Source organism: Nesoenas mayeri (assembly GCF_963082525.1).
Source record: "Nesoenas mayeri genome assembly, chromosome: 9".
In the NCBI taxonomy this organism is placed as follows: domain Eukaryota; kingdom Metazoa; phylum Chordata; class Aves; order Columbiformes; family Columbidae; genus Nesoenas; species Nesoenas mayeri.
The window spans coordinates 12,865,768-12,884,605 of record NC_137557.1 but is presented as its reverse complement, the minus strand read 5'-3'; the positions used below and the strand labels follow the sequence as shown (position 1 = coordinate 12,884,605).

The following is an 18,838-nucleotide window of genomic DNA, read 5'->3' as shown; positions in this document are numbered from 1 at the left end:
GCATCCTCCGGGCTGCCTGACCCCAGGCTGGGACCCCAACACTGGCAATGCTGCTGTGGGGACACCAGGACATAATCTTGAACCTACCACAATTAATCCATGTGGGTTTTGTTATAAAAATGAAACAATAAGAGCCTGGAAGGCTTGAAATGGCCTTAATGGTGGAAAAAAAGAAGCAGGAATCAGTCCAGTGCTGAAAATCACCAAAGAAAACTGGAAACCCTGAAATCTCAGACCCCATCCTACTTTATGCTTATGAGCAATATTTAGTATCAGCAGCAATACAAGCAAAACTCTGCCTCTTGCATATAAGTTCTTAGACTCTGAAAATGTGAAGGCAACAAGACAGAGATCTGAAAACTTCCCACAAACTTAAAAAATGGGTATACTTTTCAATTTTATTTTTTTTTTTAAACCCCAGGAGGTCTTTGCTCTTGACCATCTTTTTGAACAGGAAGACCTTCTCGAGGGCAAGCTTGCCGCCATGCAGCTGCAGCTGGTGTCCTACTGCTTGGGTTGGTTCAAATGAGACTGGGCACCACCACATGTACCACTTACAAAGTTTCCTAATATCAAATACAGAAGTACAGTCATCTAACCCAGATTCAAATGTGATCTCGTCATTGAGCAACTATGAAATAAACCTTATAAAAATAGCATGGGATGTGAATCTGCTCCCAGGGACGTCATGGATCCCCAGGGCACGCAGGAGCCATCAGGTTGCTCCAGACAGCAAGCACAGCCCACGTATGGAACAAGCCTCCTCCAAGCCCTGCAGAATTGTTTCTCTCAGATGTGAAACCATGTTTTCCAATTAAATCAGCTTGCTACTAAAAGATATTCCCTTACAAGTCATGCGTTGCCAGATTTTCCAATGTGTATGTTTAAAGTTTCTTGAAGCTTACATGGCATTTAATGTTCTCCAAGTAAGTGACATCACTTTATTAAAAAGCATGGGCCAAGAGGAGAAGAGAAAGAAACAGCAGAAGGGTTACTTCTAACCAAATTGCCAGAACACAGTGATTTAAAAGCCTATGATAAATAAACAATCATAAAATCCAGAGTACTGATATAAACCTTCAGGTTAAATAAGATACTTGAGCAGACTATACCTTAGTTGGCTTTGACCATGCCCCTACCTTCAGTTTTGATATTAAGTTTCTCGTATCTTCCTCAACTGACAGCTGAAAAATTATTTGTATATCCCTATTACCTCAGGAAACCGGCTTCAAGAAATGGATGTGTGTCTGGCCAAAGCCTGCCCTGTGCAAAGGCGAGGGATGATGCTGCAGTGCTTGCAACTGTTCCAACCCAGCAGGAGAACAGGGATCCAGCTCAGCCATGAGTTATTCAGTGCTCACTGAATGGGGAATAATGGAACAAATGGTTCTGAAGTTGCTTTTCCTCTCTTTCTTCACTTTGGCAGATTGACACGTGGGGAATATCAGTGTCTGCACGTGTTTCTGATCAAATAAATGTTTGGGATACCAGGGCAGCAAGCACGGACAGGAAAACCCTGGATAGCTGAGCCAGCCACAGGCACTTTCCAACCCCAAAGGCTGCCCTCTCCATGGACATTCATCCACAGGCTCTCACTGGGGTTTGGAGCAGGAAGAAGAGGAAGGGCACGCTATGCTATGTATGGCAATAACAAAGCTTAAAAGAATATGGAAGAAATCCCATTAAAGGTACACAGAGAACCCATTAATTTGCCAGATTATCTTCATGGACATGACAGTTCATGCAGTTCTCTATCCTGTCCCTGATTTTGACAAAGCAAAGATCAAATTTGCACCAGGCAGTGAATAACACAGCCACCTGCTGCTGCTTCCCAAATCTGCAATTGTGAAATGTCCTGGAGATGAAAGAAAAAAAAACAGAGAGAGGTAAAGAGGAAGAATCCTAAGTGTTTCCAACTCAGCTTTTTAAGAGCTGCACTGTCCCGTAACATCCATAGGAAACAGCCAGCGCTGGCAGATCTCTGGCAGCACCAGCAGCTCCAGGTCCAGCTGGGCAGGGGCTGGGGGGCTCAGCAGCACACACGTGTTGCCAACACTTCCCAAAAGCTCTGCCATGAATTCTCCAAGATACGATGAGCAAGATGACGAGGCTGCCTGAATATCTCTGTCTTCAATGGAGAGCTGATGGACACCCAATGTGAAAAACCACCATTTCCAGAAGGTGTGGGTGGAACAGGAGGACAGCTGGTAGCTGTGACCCAGAGGCACTGTGACACCCATGCTTTTACAGTTTCCTTCGCTCCTCAGATGGAGGGATGATACAGAAATCCCAACTACAGCTCATATAATGCAGCCTCCAAAGAGAGGAAACACAGATGATGGCCAAGGAGTCACACTGACGGCCCAGGTGAGACCTCACCAACAGCACCGTGTGTCCTGCTGGGTGATGGAGCCCAAGAACAATGAATGTACAATTGGAGCAGGAACAGGAAGATGAACAGGTCATCCCAGAGGACGTGAGGACTTGTTCAGCCAGCCAGGGGATGGATGGCTGTGGAATGTGAGTGTATGCTGTCAACAGTATGGACAGGTAAGCACCAGAGACGGAGAAGAACGAGGTAGATACTGGCATAATATCAATATATCAACACCCTATGGGCATATTTAGGTTAGAAACCAACAAACAACTTTCCAGGAGAAAAGGGAATAAAAGTTTCAGCTGATGTTAGGACAGAGTTTAGTATACCCAGGAAAGGCTTCAAAATGACACTTGTACTAAGATCCTTCTTACCAGTCCCAAGTCTCTAGGTGAGCGCTTTGCCCTGCACACACTTGCATCATTTCCAATCTTATTAAAGGATGAAGTCATGATGAGGTAAGACAATAAACTTGAAATGCAGATTGAATTTTTATTAACCATAATTAAAATTATCATCAAGACAGGCTAAAGGTAAGATCATCTTCTGAAATTTAATTTACAAGGCCATTATTGAGGAAGCATTTTTAAATACAGTTCATTTAGCATTTATTTAGCTCTTCATATCAGAGCAACAGCAAACTTTATAAGCAAGGCAAATTCAGAAGCAGCAGCTGTAAATCTCTGTGTCCTGCTGCCTTCGCAGCTTTCAACTCAACCACCACCTTCGCCAGTTTGGGAAGGGCCAGTAACGTCTCTATTCCCACTGCCGCTGTACATTAGCTGTAAGGGCTCACACCTGAGCATCCCCAATATAGAAACCCCAATCCAGCTGATGGTGAACTGCCCCAGCTTGTCCACAGGAACCCCTCAAACCCACTCAAATCCTGCAAGCCAAATCCTTCCATGTTCCTATTCCTCGCCCCACAATTTGACTCCTCTTTTAGAGAAAACAAGCACAGAACAGGCCCAGCCTAAACGCTGCCGGAAATCGCTCTTTCCTGCTGTATGTGTAAACAGAATCCAGGTGCAATACAGTCCCGTTTGCCCAGGACACCCAAGTCTCCCATCCCACCCCACAGCCCGGCTCCCTTGCAACAGGGTCCCACATCACACACATGGTGGCACCTGGAACCAGTGACAGAGCATTAAAAAAATACAGAGACCTTCACTTGGTGGATCAGCAGAAAGGCTGATGCGCATTTCTGAAAACACAAATAGTTATCAAGTTGGTATTAAGCAGCCACTAAAATATTCTGCAGGAAGATAAGCCCAGGTTTTAATTGCCTGTGTCGGTGCTACTGCAGGACGCCTGCGTGGGGGCAGCAAGGCCTGCACTGCGCTGCTCTCCCCTCTCCAATGGCAGCATCAAACTGCACATGTTCATAAATGAATCCATAAATAAATGACTTGCCTGGCTGTGTCCTGCCTTTCGAGCCAGCCAAGCAATTCGTGTCCCCTGGGGAGCCACTGGGCAGCTGCCACCACAAGACCTGAGCTGAGCAAAAGCTTTGGGCTTAGGCATGGCAGCGAAGGGAGCCGGGCTTGCAGTCTTGCAGTGTTCACAGCACTGACATGGCTTGCAAGAGGAGTGAGAGTGAAATAGCGTTGGTTTACTCAGCCAGACAGCAGCCTCTTAGCCTCTCTGCTAAGCCCGGGCTGGAGGAGCAGCCCCGCTCAACCCAGCACCTTCCTGGGGCTGCAGGGCTTGGAGGGCCTAGAGACAACTGCAGCTCAACCAAAAACTGTCCCCACTCAAATGTTCAATGATTTAATTCATGTGATACAAGGTATCAGCTACTGCCCAAAAATATTCTTCAGTGCCTATAAGCAGATGAAGAGCCATCCTGCTCTGAGCTGCAAGGGCACAACTCAGTGCTTCAATGGCTTGTGCTCTATTCTCAGTTGAGCCTCCCTGCCCCTATTTTTGCCCTCCAGATCCCCAGTGAGACCCTGTACATACCTCTCTGCAGTGACTCAATGGGTCCCTATGGCTTGACACGGAGAAAAATCACATTGCAACTATGTGGTGACAGCCCTGAGCACTGCATGGCTGCAGCGGTGCCATCCTGACTGGTCCTAAATCACTCTAATTCCTTCTTCTTCAAAATTGGCCCAGATTACCCGCTGCAGAGGTCACCCCACTGTGCTTGCCATGAGCACATATTTGGCAACCTGCCTATGAGCAATTTTTCCCCCGTCATGACAGATGCAGCTCCAGGTGCAGGCAGGGTTGCCATGGCAGCCATCCATCAGCAGCCAGCGATGGTCCCTGGGGACCACACACCGGGGGGTGCTGCCCTGGGGGGCTCTGCCCTAGGCTGCCATCAACCACCGCTCAGCCCCCACACTCTGCAACCCCCCCCAAACCTGGTGCCAGTCTCCACACATGGCTGCGCTTCTCCGCTAATGGCTTCAGTGGATGGCAAGAGCAGATGACAAATGTCCAGCACTGTGGCATCCCTATTGCACCACGGATCTATATAGGGTATTAATGTATGGGAATGAAGCAGAGAGCTTGCAGCTTCCAGCAGCTGTCTGGGCAGGTGATTTATTGGAGAGGGAGTGCTTTGGGATCAGGTCACCTCCCCCATCAAGTTCACACTTTCTAATGAACGCCCCATCTCCCACTGCCAGAAAAAAACCAAAATATCTCAGAACAACCCCCTCACCCAATTACATGCAGCCTAGTAGCCCATGGCTTAGATCTGAGACATGCAAGGGGAATTTAATAAGTTTAACTCCAAAGTAGCAGTTAACTGATAAACTGGGTCTGTACCATCCCCTGGGTCACCTTCCCAGTTTCTGCAGCCCACCCTCTCTTTGCACCCTTGCACCACAGGCTCCCTGGGGCAGGATCCCCATTGTCTTGGTTACAGATGGGCACAATCCCTCCCAAAGGACCATGGCACTCCCAGAAAGTAACACTTTATCCAACATAGGAATAATTTTTTCTCTCTTTTTTTTTTTTTTAAATGTTCCATAAAGGTTGTCCCTATGACATTTACTTCCTTTTTTTCCTTAATATATCTGATTTGTGATGCACATCTCCGTTTCACCTGCTAAAATATCCTCCATGCAGCTCTTTAATTTCAGAAAAACTTGCTTGTTTAGTCAGCTCATCTTTCAGGGCGAGTGGCTGCTGCCGAATGGAGCAGCAGCACCGAAAGACCTGCTCATCACGGCGGCAGAAGCAATGACAATACTTCATGTCGGAAGCCTGCCGCGTTTCCAAGAGATCTTAATCTCCACTGAAAGAGCTCCCTGTTTTTTATTTCCATATCAGCCTCCTGAATGTCGATAAAAAGAATTACTTGGGCATTATCAGAAACCGTTTTATTTCAACAAAGGGCCAATGAAAAATAAACAAGTCTTTATCTGCACGGAAAGACTGATAGAGTTCACGCTAGTCTTAATTCAATCAGATCCTGAAACAACAGCTATTTAACACAGCAACACCAGCACACCTCTCCTCTGCAGTCAGGGAGCTTTCCCATTAATATCTTCACCAGCCCCAGAACTGGGCAAAAACCCCTCACACCCCAGCACCATCCAGTGCCAGAAAAGCAGCTTTTGCAACATAAGAAAAGCCCCAAAATTGAGAGGAGAGCTAGCTGTTCTGAAAGGAAATTCAGATTATCTAATCTGCCTTTGCCAGGGGACAAGGGGGCAAGAGAGCTGGGTGATGAACATCACCTCCCCTGGCACGGCTGGGTGACCCACCAGGGAAAACCCAGGTTCTCCTCCTGACTTTGGCCATCTGAGGGTGATACAGCATGTGCAGCATCCTCTGTGGTTTGATGATGATGGGAATTGATGAAAGAGCCTCTCTTAATATAATGAGTTTTCTACTGAGCCTTTCTTTTGGATGTCTGGGCTCCTCTAGATAGGCAAATCATATTAAAAAACCATCATTTTTCTACACTTGTATATGCCAAGAGCTTTTTGCACTGGAGATAGGAGGACAAAAAGGAAACTAAACCCTTCTTCCCTGGTCAGACTGTGCTAAGCCCAGACCACGCAGCATAAGGGAACTGGGCAGAGCCAGCTCCGGGAGGGCTTCTCCCCCATTCAGTTCTTTTGCACACAGTTGGTGGGGTGTTTTCACCCCCAGGCACTTCAGCAGCACAAAGGGAAATGTTGTGGGTTGGTTTTCTATTTTCCTTAAAAAGAAAACCAACAACCAAACCAAAACCCACAACAAAAAAACCTAACAAAAAATATATTATAAAGCAGCTAAAGCCAAATGGAATTTCACACGATGAAAAAGGCATTTCTTCGCTTGACAGCTTTCTCCTTGCTGAAACCCAAGCCAGCTGCAAAGAACATGTTTTTTCCAAGTTCCCACCAAAAATAACCCCAACACCCAAGTAGGAAAAGCCTCTGGAGTCCAAGCCCCCAAGTTTTGCTAATAATTCAGTGTACCACAAAGTCTCGAGCAGCAAAGCAGTGTGGAAGCCCATCAGCTCAATTTTTGTCCCAGGGGAATGTCCCCCTGGTTCCCACAGCCTCCCGAATGCTTTGGCATGTGGACACAGGTGCAAACAGCTGACGGCCCTGAACCTTTTGCTAAAATACAACCTAGATTATACAGAAACTAAAGGAAAGAGTGTTGTGCTGCCTTCAGCATCTCCACAGCCTCCCAGATGAACCATGGATATTTGTTACCCCTGAAAAATGAGGCTCTAGCAACCTTGTTCAGTACAGAAACACTTTGGAAATCAGCCACGGATAACCCAAAACTGACTGGATAACCCAGAACTGACTGGATTTACAAGACTATGAGGAAATAAATGCTTTTTAGACTACAGGACAACATCCAGGTCATTACATTTGAGGTAACACGAAGGTAGCCTTCCTTTCAACACTGGCCTAAGGAGCAGCTGAGTGTCAAACCGCTGGTCAGATGCCCATAGGTGCTGCAGGCTGCTGCTCTGCAGGCCCAGATTAGCAAAGCTCAGCTCAGAATACAGCACACTAACTTGTATACATTTTTCATCGCCCTTAGGATAGCGCCCGGAGCCCCAGCCTGTAATCACTGCTGCCGTGCCCGGCCCCACGAGCACCCACAGGGAGGTGGGCTGTGATGCTCTGTCTCCAGAGACAGACGGCAGATCTAAACTCTGTCCTCCACGGTCTGGGAATATCAAATTAATAGCCAAGAAGTCACTGACAAGGGAAGCAGCGGGAGGAGGCAGGTGGGGATTTATGGGAAGGCAAAGCAGCTTGCAGCCCTTCAGCAACATGAGGTATCTTCACTGCAATGGCTGAGCAGATACAGATCTTCCTGCCTGCCCATTGCCATCCTCCTCCTCTTTATTTGCCTGCACTGGCTCTGTGAAATGATAAAGATGAGAAGCAGCTCCAAGAGCCAGCAGGAATCATGAGCGCCCAGCATCCCCTTGCCCAGCCTCCATCTTCCCAGCAAAGCTTCCAGCTCCCTCCAACCATTCTTTTTTGGTGCATTTATTTTCATAGGACAGCATAATTTTCAATTGAATATTATAACAAAGATGTAGTTAATGACAATTTAGAAAAAAAATCGTTTTATCATCAATCTGCAAAGATTTTTTTAAGGCAAAATGGAGAGGCATTTTGCAGTGTGGGAAAAGCCTTTACAAAGCCAAAACTTCAAATAAGACAGATGCAAAATATGGCTTTTTGTGCAATACAGGCGGTGGTAAGAGGACAAAGCAAGAGTAAATAATTTGTATCAAACCCTAGTTATTTTAAAGAAAAGAAAGCAATTTACCCAGAGCTGATCATCCATTCCGGGTGGGTTCTTTTTAATAAAAGCACCATAATACGTAGCAATATTTCGGTGGTGAGAATACTTCTTCAACATGTTAATTTCTTGTTTGATCTCTTCCTCTTCATCCTGGGTTGAAGTGAAAAGAAAAAAAAACAAAACAAAACAGGGGTCCTAAGGGGCTGCACTTCACAGGCTCTCATTTCTCTTTGTATGTGGGTGAACTTCCAAGCTCCCCATTTCTGACTGACCTTGCCTAAGTTGCCTTGCACCAATTTTTACAGCCACTTTTTGCAACATGGAACTGATATGGGAGCCCTGGGAGCCTGCAGCCTGGACTAACTGAAAGGAAACCAACTAAAGGGTTAAACTAAAAAGTTAAGATGAACAGAACCAGAGAAAACACATGTTTTGCCACAGTGCCCATTGCATTTCTGAACCCTGAACCAGAGAGATCTTCAGGTGGTGCAGAAATCATGCGGTTTCCATACGATTCTGCAACAATCTCATCAATGTTTATAAATATCTGAAGGGTGGATGTTAAGAGGATGGATCAGACTCCTTTCAGTAGTGCCCAGTGATAGGATGAGGGACAATGGGCACAAACTGAAGCACAGGAGGTTCCATCCAAACACGAGGAGAAACGTCTTTAATTTGAGGTGCCAGAGTACTTGTGCAGGCTGCACTGAGAGGCTGTGGAGTCTCCTTCTCTGGAGACATTCCAGACCCGCCTGGACACATTACTGTGCGACCTGCTCTGGATGAACCAGCTTTAGCAAGTGGGTTGGACTGGATGATCTCCAGAGGTCCCTTCCAACCCCAACTAGTCTGTGATTCTGTGATCTGCAGGGCAGGAGCAAAGCAAAGCCTGGCCAGGATTTGAGCCCTCCCATGGAGATACGCTCTTCATCCAGAGATGCACCACTGCCAGGCTTTGGCATCAGAGCCAGATTACATGTTTTCGGTGGTTTAGACATTCCTTCATCTTTTTAAACTAATTCCTTTAATAATTCATATAATAGTTTACATCAGTTTTGCATTGCTCTGAAGCTTAACAATACTTGTATTACTGCAGTAACTCATCTGCACACCCTCCTAGACCCATCAAAAGCCTGGGAAGATGGTTTTCTAGAAACCACTGCATAGCAGAAGTGCTCTAACACTGTGCATCCCAGTCATCTGACACTCCGCTCCTACCTGTCCCCAGGGGCAGAAGCAGCAGAAGACATTTGGGGACACCAGGTGTTTTTGGTGGCCCGGTGAAACCACACAGGGACCAGGCAGATGCTGCCTGGCCATAAACCCTCTGCCAGACTCACTCAGTCCTGGTGACAAGCACCATTCTCATCAGCTGTCACAGCCCCTCTCCATCCTGTCTGCAAAGCTGGAGGAGACGAGGCAGGAGAACTACACTGATATCTATTTTGATTTCCTATCTCTTTGCTTTCACAACCATCAAACATGCCCTGGTTTTATTTTAAGCTGACCGAATTCCAGTTCACTGTAATTCCACAGGTTGTAGAGCAGCAGTTAGTGCTTTGATGTTGCTGAGCTTTATTATAAAAGGACCAGAAGGGCTATTATCTCTTTATTCTTCTTTATTAGCCTTGTGGCCCTCACCTGCTTCATCCTGACTTCAGTTTTACAAATGGGCAAAAGACAAGACACTCCTTGAAGAGTGATGCTCCCCGACCAGGTGTGACCAACATAGACAGAAACATGGCTTTTTTTCCCAAACCACCATGGAAAGTGACTTATTGACTACAGTCTTCCAGAGAGAATTCAGGGAAGAACAGTGAAGCTTAGGGCAGGAGGACCAAATAAAAACACCTGACTCTCTGGGAAAAATGGAGAGGAGCCACAGGGACACTTGGTCTAAGGTTTTATCTTGATTCCCTCTACAGGTTGAAGTATCCAAAATCGTGGAAAAAAGTTGAAAAAGCAAAAAATACTCCCCCAAAAACAAACATCAGAGCTGTGGAGGTCAGGATGGGACCTGAGGATGTGCCTGGATGACTAAGCTCAGGGGTCTCCAGCCCAACCTCTTGCTCCAAGAAGGTCTATTGCCAGTGATGACCACCAGCAAATGCAGCGAGGGAGGGAAGAAAACAAGAATTATTATAGCAAGCTGCTGTAACCACTCCAATCCCAAAAGCGACAAAATCCACAGACCAGGTTTTGCTACTGGACTTTTGCCTCCATTGATCAATCCTATTACATCCATCGCTACAAGTGGGGCACACAGCAGGACCAGCCCCTGGAAAATGAACCCAAACCAATCAGAGACAGCAGCTGCCCAAGCTGATCAAGTGTTGTAATTTGAGAGCCTCTATGCTGCAATCTTCCCTAACACCTTATTAGCAAGAGCGTAGATGAGTTAAACAAAGCATCATCCTCAGGAGTCTTGGGTGGTTTAGTGTAAGGCATGTGGTTAGGATGAGATGCTGGCTGGGACCTCACTTAAAACATGGGGGCTTTACACTCCAAAAACTTCCTCCACAAAACAGCAGATCATAGAATCACATAATAGTTTGGGTTGGAAGGGACCTTCAAAGCTCATCTAGTCCAACACTCCTGCAATGAGCAGGGACATCTTCAACCAGATCAGGTTGCTCAGAGGCCCATCCAGCCTGGCCTGGGATGTCTCCAGGGATGGGGCATCCACCACCTCTCTGGCAACCTGGGCCAGTACTTTACTACCCTCATTGTAAAAAAATGTCTTCTTATGTCTATGGTTGGGATGACCACACTAGTTCTGTGCTCTGCAGGCTTCTGAAAGACACACTGTCATCAGGGACATCCTGGAAAAATAGGTGGAAGAAAAAATGAAGCAGTGGCAGCACTGAAACTGGTGTGTGTCAGGAGACAGTGAAGGACTGGAGCGGATACAGCTGGGTTTTCACCAGCAGCCTTTGCACTGAGCCTGGACCAGCTGCCAAACGTGGCTGTAGACATGATGCGGGGACCAGCTTTAGAAATGACTCTAGAAGCGACTCCCAGGACCATTCCTGCTGTGGCTGGAAGACATGGCTCTAGATCTGACTTCAGCATCAACAGCTACGAAGCACAGTTCCCTACCATTTCACAAGTGTGCTCTGTCTCTGCTGTGGTCACCACCCATCCAGCCCAAGCCTTGTCCTGCTTATGGAGAAGCCTTCTGTTGGTGACTACCGGCTGGTGACATCTCTTCAGAAGACATGGAGGTGTCACCTCCGTGCCTCAGCTCATTCTGCTACCTCCTACGTAACTATACCTACTTCTCCTCTCATGCAATACTGGGGTCATCAGAGGCTGAGAAGCCACCTCATGGGGTATTCAGTGGGGCAGAAGAAGTAGAACAGATCAGAAGTTCAGACAGGGCTTTTTCAGAGGACCAACTTTAAAAGTTTGTACATCATATATTAAAACAGAAATAGCTGACATGTTTTAATATGACTAAAATCAGCTTAAGGGGAAAATAATTAAATAGCCGAACAACACATCCCATATCAAATATCTGATTTACTACCTTGGATGTTCAGAGATGTGAGATCCTGCTTTGGAAGGTAAAGGTCTAGATCAGGGACATCAACTTAAAGACACTCCTGAAAATATTAGTTACTAGGCAGGATCAGATTTGGGTACTTTTCTTCAACATCTTTGCTTGGAAATGATGATGTTTTAAAACAATGAACTAAGTGTGGACTCAAATTTAAGCCCCTGTTTGGCCTCAAAGTAATATTCTGATTTCTCAGCTTAAATTTGTTGTAACCTCAGACTTCATCCCATGGGAATCTTACTGCTATTTATGTTCTGTTTGGTCGGTCAGCCCATTCCCTTAGAGCCTGCTTCCCATGAGAACTAGATAAATGGCAGTTGTAGATATTGCAAATAAACAGAAGAAAATCTCATTCACATTTACAGACCTATTCCCATGCATCATTTCACCTGTTAGCACAGAGAAGAAACTCAAAGAAGGTCCTGTAGATATTAATATCCACCACAATATCTAAAGTATTTCAAAACATACTCCCGCAGCCAGCTGACTGCTTTCACAGCGAGTCAACTCTGTATGCGCTGAACTCCTGAAAGCTGATTAATAACATTAACTCAAAAAAATAAGGTGGGTAGACTGGGACTGAGTCCTAAATTTTGAAATGTGTTATTCCATTAAAAAAAAAAAAAAAGATAAAAAAGATTAAAAAAACACAAAGCAAACAAACAAACAAACAAAACACAACAAAACACATTCTTACTCCCAAACCTGATACTGTTTATATAGGCAGGAACTTTGGGAGGCATAATAATACACTTAAAAAAATTAAAAAATCAAGAAAAAGTACTTTCATATCTCTCTCTTAAAAGCATCTGTTTAGGCTTTTAGGGATCATAGCAATTCCACTCTTTTTTTTGTGTGTGTGTGTGTGCGTGCACTGGGAAATGGTGAAACCATTCTTTCCCCTAAATCCCGTGTCTCATTTAATAACTTACAAATTCTTGGTTCTCTTAGCCTGATACAAGTTTCAAAAGAGTCGTGTTTCTGAGACCAGGGTGGTGCATTTTTTCCCTCTTTATCAGTAGGATGCACAGGAATAATCTAGCTTGCCTAGTAAAGCTATTCATAACAATACCTGCACACAGTTTTGGTGAACAAAAGCTTTTTAGTGAAAAATATGGATCTGGAGAAGCTGAAATGTGTTATGAATACACAATCCTGTTGCTACAATTTTCTTCAGATTTTATTACTGCATTCAAAAGAATCACTGCTGGAACTGGATGCTGCTTTGTTTCAGCATAAAATTACTTAATCTCCAAAACTCTTCCAGATTTTTTTTTTTCACGTATTTATTAAGAACCTCTTAATGGCACATTTCACATTAAGACAAAGAGTATTTGCTTCCCAGGAACATGAGCCTTCCACCAACCCCCACACATTGTTATCACCCTCCATCCCCTTTCCCCTCTTATCTGTCATTTAAGGATGCAGGAGGAGGAGGAGGATTTGTTACCCCGGTGACGTCCATAACCTTAATAGCAGCAAGCTGTCCCGTTTTAACATGACGACCCTGCAAAAGAAAAGGGAGAAGTTTGTTTGTTTTGCTGGGTGGAAAGGTTTTCCTCCCAGGGAACAATATCCTTCAACAATTTCCTCGCCTTGGCAGCATCCCTGCATTTTTTTCCTTTTTCAAGAGCATCTTCACAGCAGCCATGATGGGAAAGCAATTCCCTCCCCTTCCTCATGCCATTACAATTAATTAGTGAAGGGCCTTCCACGCTGTATTTTCCTGGCAAACAAGTGCTGGAAATATCCTTTAATGCTCAGCCATGCAAAAAAACAGCTTGGGGCTTCTCCTGAGCACAGAGCATGACTCGGCTGGAAATGGTCTGCTGGAGCTGGGATGATGGAAATGGGCTGGCCGGGGTCCCCACACGGCACGGACTTTGTCCCCTCCTTTCCCAGCCCCAGCTCTCATGGACCTGGGGACACCCAAGGGACTCCAAGTCTGTAGGGCATCATTATACACTCTGTCCACTAATGTATTTATTGTACAAAAACCTCAGTTAGCAGGATAGAGAGGTTTATAAAATCAGAATTGCTTTTTGGCTATGGAAGTGACCCCATCTTCAGGGCTGGCACAAACAGGGAACGTGTCTGGAGGAGATGCTTGAGGGGCAGCATGGAAACAGAAGCCCCTTGACACATATGGCCTCCTTGGTTTTCAGCAACTGAAAAATTAGCAAATCACTGCAATAAACTGCTTGTTGCACAGTGCTCGATTGTATTAATCCTAATGGAAGAATGCCTGGAAGCAACGGAGAAAACTATAAATGAAACCAAATTGTTTATGGGGTCTTAAAACCAACGCAACTGCTATGAAGCAACTTAATTCCAGCTTTTCCTCCTCTCCCAAGAAATGGATCACCCAACATTGGATCAACATTGGTCATATCAAATCACTCCATCCCCTTCTATTTGAGGACACACACTCTGTTTACAAATGGGGCAGTCAGAGGAAAAGATGTTTCTTTTCCATGAAAACCAGCCGATGCTGATCCTGGCAGGAGAGCTGGGAGGCAGAGGGAAGCATCCCAGTTTCCCATTCACTTCTTACTGCTGGAGTAGCCCAAAGCCCCATCACAGGAGATATGGCACGGAGGACACAGACCAAGCGGCAGCTCCTGCCCTGCAGCACCAATAATTAACGCACCAAGGACATGGCGAGGAGCAGAGCTTCCAAGCTGCAGCATGGCACAAACAGGGAAAAATAGTTTTTCCTAAACTGCAGGCTCCTCTGGCCCCCCACCAGCATGCTTGTTGATGAGCTGGGGTTTGTGCCCAGGTTTCCCAGCCTTTCTGCAGCCTGGAGATGGGTTTTTCACACCATCGCACCTCCAGCAAGAACCCCAAATTACCAGACACAGGGACCCTTCGGGGTTCCAGGCACAGCATCAGGGAGCAAATCCACATGCCAGCTGTGGAGCAAGGCAGCACCATCCTCTCCAAATTTATGACTTCACCAGGAAGCCAATTCACCCACCAGGGTTCCTTGCTCGTTTATTAGCACAATTTTTATGTCCTGAGTAACCGCATGTTCTAACGACAGAAAAAGAGCTTTATTTTTAAATGTGCAACATAATAATATAGTGCAGTCCAGCAGCACCAGGCTGAGCCTGAAGCAACCCCTGGATGCAGGTGTTGGGAAGGAGGGATGCATTGCTAGACACAATACATTTAAACAGCAAAACCAAATCTTCCTCTTCCTAAATTCATCCTTGTTTACTTGACCAGGAAGCCGCCCCACACTGACTCTTTAATTAAAGCCAACAGAGCATCAGCAGGGAATGCGCTTGGACACAGGTGCGGCACACTGCATCTTCCATGAAACGGAGGAGGGAGACAAGGCATTTCAAGCCATGTATCTGCAGCTACAACCGCCTTCATTTGACATATCACCACCTCATTTTGTACTTTAAGGAAATGCCCCAGCATTGCCGCCACAGAGTGCTGCTGCCTGTTCCCAATAGTGGCCAAGGGAAAAAGGAGCCCCCCATGTCCACCCCACCCTTCTCCCAGGGATCTGCCACTGCCCCGTGCACCTCCCAAGTATTTATGGGTAAAGGTAAAATCTTTATATTGTGTGAACATTTACCAAAACAAAATAAACCATTGTGAAATGTTAATGTAAGTCATGAGGGACACTTAGTCATGCAAAAATTGGGTGAAGTAGAACCAGTAAGTATTTAGCCTTGGAACTTCAGAACAAAGACTTGCTTTTTGTATAGTTTGTTCACAGCGTTGGAGTGTTGAGCTTCATCTCAGCAGATTTCCACCTCTGTCCAGTGAAACACAGTGTTTCCTCACCAGTTAACTGTCCCTTTTAATTCAACCTATCTAGCATGTTCTGCATTGATACTTGCAGTGAAACCATCAACTATAGCTTAGGAAAACCAGTTGATTTTCACCTTCCTGCAGGCATTCTTAGCTTTACAATACAGATACACACAAGCTGGAGAGAGAACTGAAAGTGACAGACACAATACAAGAATAAAATCAGCATCTGGCCTGTACTCATTAAAAGATGTCACAGCAGCAACAAGCCCTTTTGATGGCATTAGCCACCTCCTGCACACTGGCCATGCAGAAGAGCCCATGTCCCCACAGCCTTTCCAAAGCATCCAGATGGACCAGGCAGCAGAGCCATTTCTGTCAAAGCCAAGGCAAGCTGAAACTGTTAATTAATGTGTGGTAAGTGCTAAATTCTCCAGTGTGAGCCTTGCACTGCTGTTACAAAGCTACAAATGGGGACTGGGGTAGCAAGACCAAGAAAAGCACCAGAAATACAGCAATATGTTTTTACCTCCCCTCCCGCATGTCCTCCACCCACCAAAACCTGCTGGCTTTTTTCTTTAAACTGTTGCCGGTGCAGAGGCCTCCACTACAAAACCACCCAAGGACTGAGCCCAGCTCCTGCTCCTGGGTCACCTGTGTTCCCCCAACAGCAAAGACATGGGTCAAAACAGGTAAGAATGCAGGTGCCTACAGAGAATTTTAACAGAAATTCTCTGCTCTTTCAGAATTCCTCCTTTTGGTGCATGGAGGCTCACCCTGGGGATGCTGGAGAGGGTACACCTGCCTAGAGGTGAAGCCTTCAGGAGGATGAGACCCTTCCAGGGTAAGGTGTCACTTCTGAGCTTTCAGACCACACCATCACCACCACCATTTTTGGTGACAGGAGTGAAGGAAGCCGGAGGGGAGCAGCAACCATTGCTCTCCATGCCCTCCTTGTCTCCCGCCTGCGTATTAATCTAAGCCAACAGGTCACCTGTCTGCCTGCAGAAGAGGAGCTGATCTGCTCTTTAGCAATCTGTAACATTTTGTCTTCTCTCCTTCTTTGTTTCTTGGCATTGTTGAGGATTTTTTAGCTTGTCAGTGGTGAGTGAGCTGCTTCCAGCTGCTTGTAGAGCGAGAGATGGAAGAGGACCAGCATCCTCCCAAAGCCCAAGCTGCTATGACGTCACACCATCAGCCCCATCCTGCCACAGGGCTCAGATTCCTGCATGGCATCACCTTTGCATTGGACATAAACCGGGGTTTATCCACCTGTCCCTCCCACTCACACAGGGCGGCAGTTGAACTCCCCAAAAATTCACAGAGAGGAAGGAGAAGGGATTTCCAGGAGGCACTTTCATCACCCCATGTTGGCTGTTCACAGCTAAGCACCAAAAGGTTTGACGGACCACTGCCAGCATCACCTGGGGTATGGCTCCCAGGGGTCTCAAACACACAAATATGCTCCAACATCTCCCTGCTTCTTTTCCCAAACCAGGTTTTGTACTTGGCAACATGACGTCCTGGCTGAACTGTTCAGTCTGCTCTCATCTTCATAAATATGGCACTGTTACAGACACTGTGATGGCTTTGATGGCGTAAAACAAATAGGAGGAAATCAGAGCTACTAAAGCGCTTCTCCCCTCTCCAGATTTGCTGTCAAGGTTCACTTGGGTATAAACCCACATTTCAGCCTCAAGATTATTCAAGCGTGAACTTCAAAGCTGCCACAGTTTTTAATTAAACATCCATCTGAGCATAAATTCATGCTCCTAATTACTCTTGAAATGTTATATCAACTATCACTAACTTGATAATGTCAAGTATTAAGACTAATTTCTGCAAATGAAGCAGGCACCACAAGTTTTTTCTTCAAAGGCTATGGTCCTCACACTCCATAAAATGTAATGGACTGACACACAATGGGAACATTGGTAAATGCTTTTAAACATCAGTTGATGCATTCAGGCATTATATTTACTAAATAAATAAAACCTGGCCTCAACATCAGCCTTTGTACACAGAAGCTGCATACCCTGGCCCAAAATTCAAATCTGTATTTTAACGACAGAAAGAAGATGATTGATGGTTGCTTTTTAAAATTTTGCTTGCACAAGAATGGATTTCATATTTAAGCAAAAAACCCAGAAATGTATCCCACCATTTTTACTTAACTTCTGCTGTCTGCTCCTATTCGTTCAACAAAATACAAGACCTGCCACCTGCTGCAACCAGTGGGACACAACCATGACTGTCACTCTCTTCAGAAAGGCAGAGCATCGTCTCTTAAACCTCCCATCTAGGGCAACAGCCTTCAAACCCCATGCAGACCTAATCCCCATAGCAGTCATTCAGTGGAGTCACCCTATTGTAGGTCTGATACTTCAAAGAAAAACACTTGGAATGTAGCCATTTTGCAGTGCTCTTATTCATTTAACATTTAAGTCTTAAAGAAGTGGGATCCGGGTGCCTTTGTGAGGCATTGCAGAAATTCCGATGTGGACAGCTTTGCTGGGGCCAGACCACACCACCATTCCCCACCGCTGAGAAAGCAGAACCCAACGAACACCCCATTTCACACAGAAATCTCAACAGACTGAGACAAACAACAAGAACTCCCATAAAAGTCCAAATATTATCAGTGTGGCAGGACAGAAACCTCTCAACTAATTTTCTTCCATTATATTTTTGTTGCTGCTAAAATCCCAAGCTGATGCCAGCAAGCCAACAACTGCCCTTTCTACTGGCCAACTCCTGCCTCTGAACTGTGTTGTCAGACAGCATGTCCTCAACACCACCACCTCCAGCACACACATACTCTTCCTACAACATGAACAGCATGGGACATCAGAGCTTTCGCCAGGTGAGAAATCATCAGTTCATTTTTCTACATTAACATACCCTTTTTGATACGTGATAGCTATGACAAACTCTTCGTCAAGCCCTACTTGTGCAGACACACTGTCACAGTGTTCACGGGTGAGTCTGATCTCCTCCGGGCTCTGTCTCTGCATCCCAGACCTTCTGCAGCAGAGCTCTGCTCAGATGGGCCAGAACTTCACACAGGTCTCTGGTCCAGGTCCTGCTGGTTTCTTGTTTTCCTCTAGTTCAAAGCAACTCAGAGACTTCTCACATGAAGGCACTTTAGCAAGAATGCACCAAAAATTGCATCTATTTTTTCCTCTGAGAAGGAACTTTACCGTCTACCAGGAGCTGTGCATCCAAACTGCCATCCTGCAGTAAATTAGACCACTTTATAGCATCCAGCGTGACTCGTTCTTGGCTTTTATGGAGTATAGGCACGTTTACACACTTCCTTTCCCATTGAAAACAATCCTGAGGGTGTCAAAAAAACCCCTCTGATTAGTTTAAGGTGCTAAATTACTTACTGATGGAAAAACAGG

At 45.7% G+C, this 18,838-nt stretch overlaps 1 protein-coding gene across 8 annotated transcripts in view; it reads right to left on the bottom strand.

Moving 5' to 3' along the window:
- TNIK (TRAF2 and NCK interacting kinase) overlaps positions 1 to 18,838 on the bottom strand; it is a 157,861-nt gene that overhangs the window by 61,719 nt on the left and 77,304 nt on the right. For all 8 annotated transcript variants that reach the window (XM_080349962.1, XM_080349963.1, XM_080349966.1 and 5 more), the window contains exons 3-4: positions 13,114 to 13,170; positions 8,129 to 8,254 (exon numbers count right to left, since the gene is read on the bottom strand). In XM_080349962.1, coding sequence (XP_080206088.1) covers positions 8,129 to 8,254; positions 13,114 to 13,170 — 183 coding nt within the window. The remainder of the gene's footprint in view (positions 1 to 8,128; positions 8,255 to 13,113; positions 13,171 to 18,838) is intronic.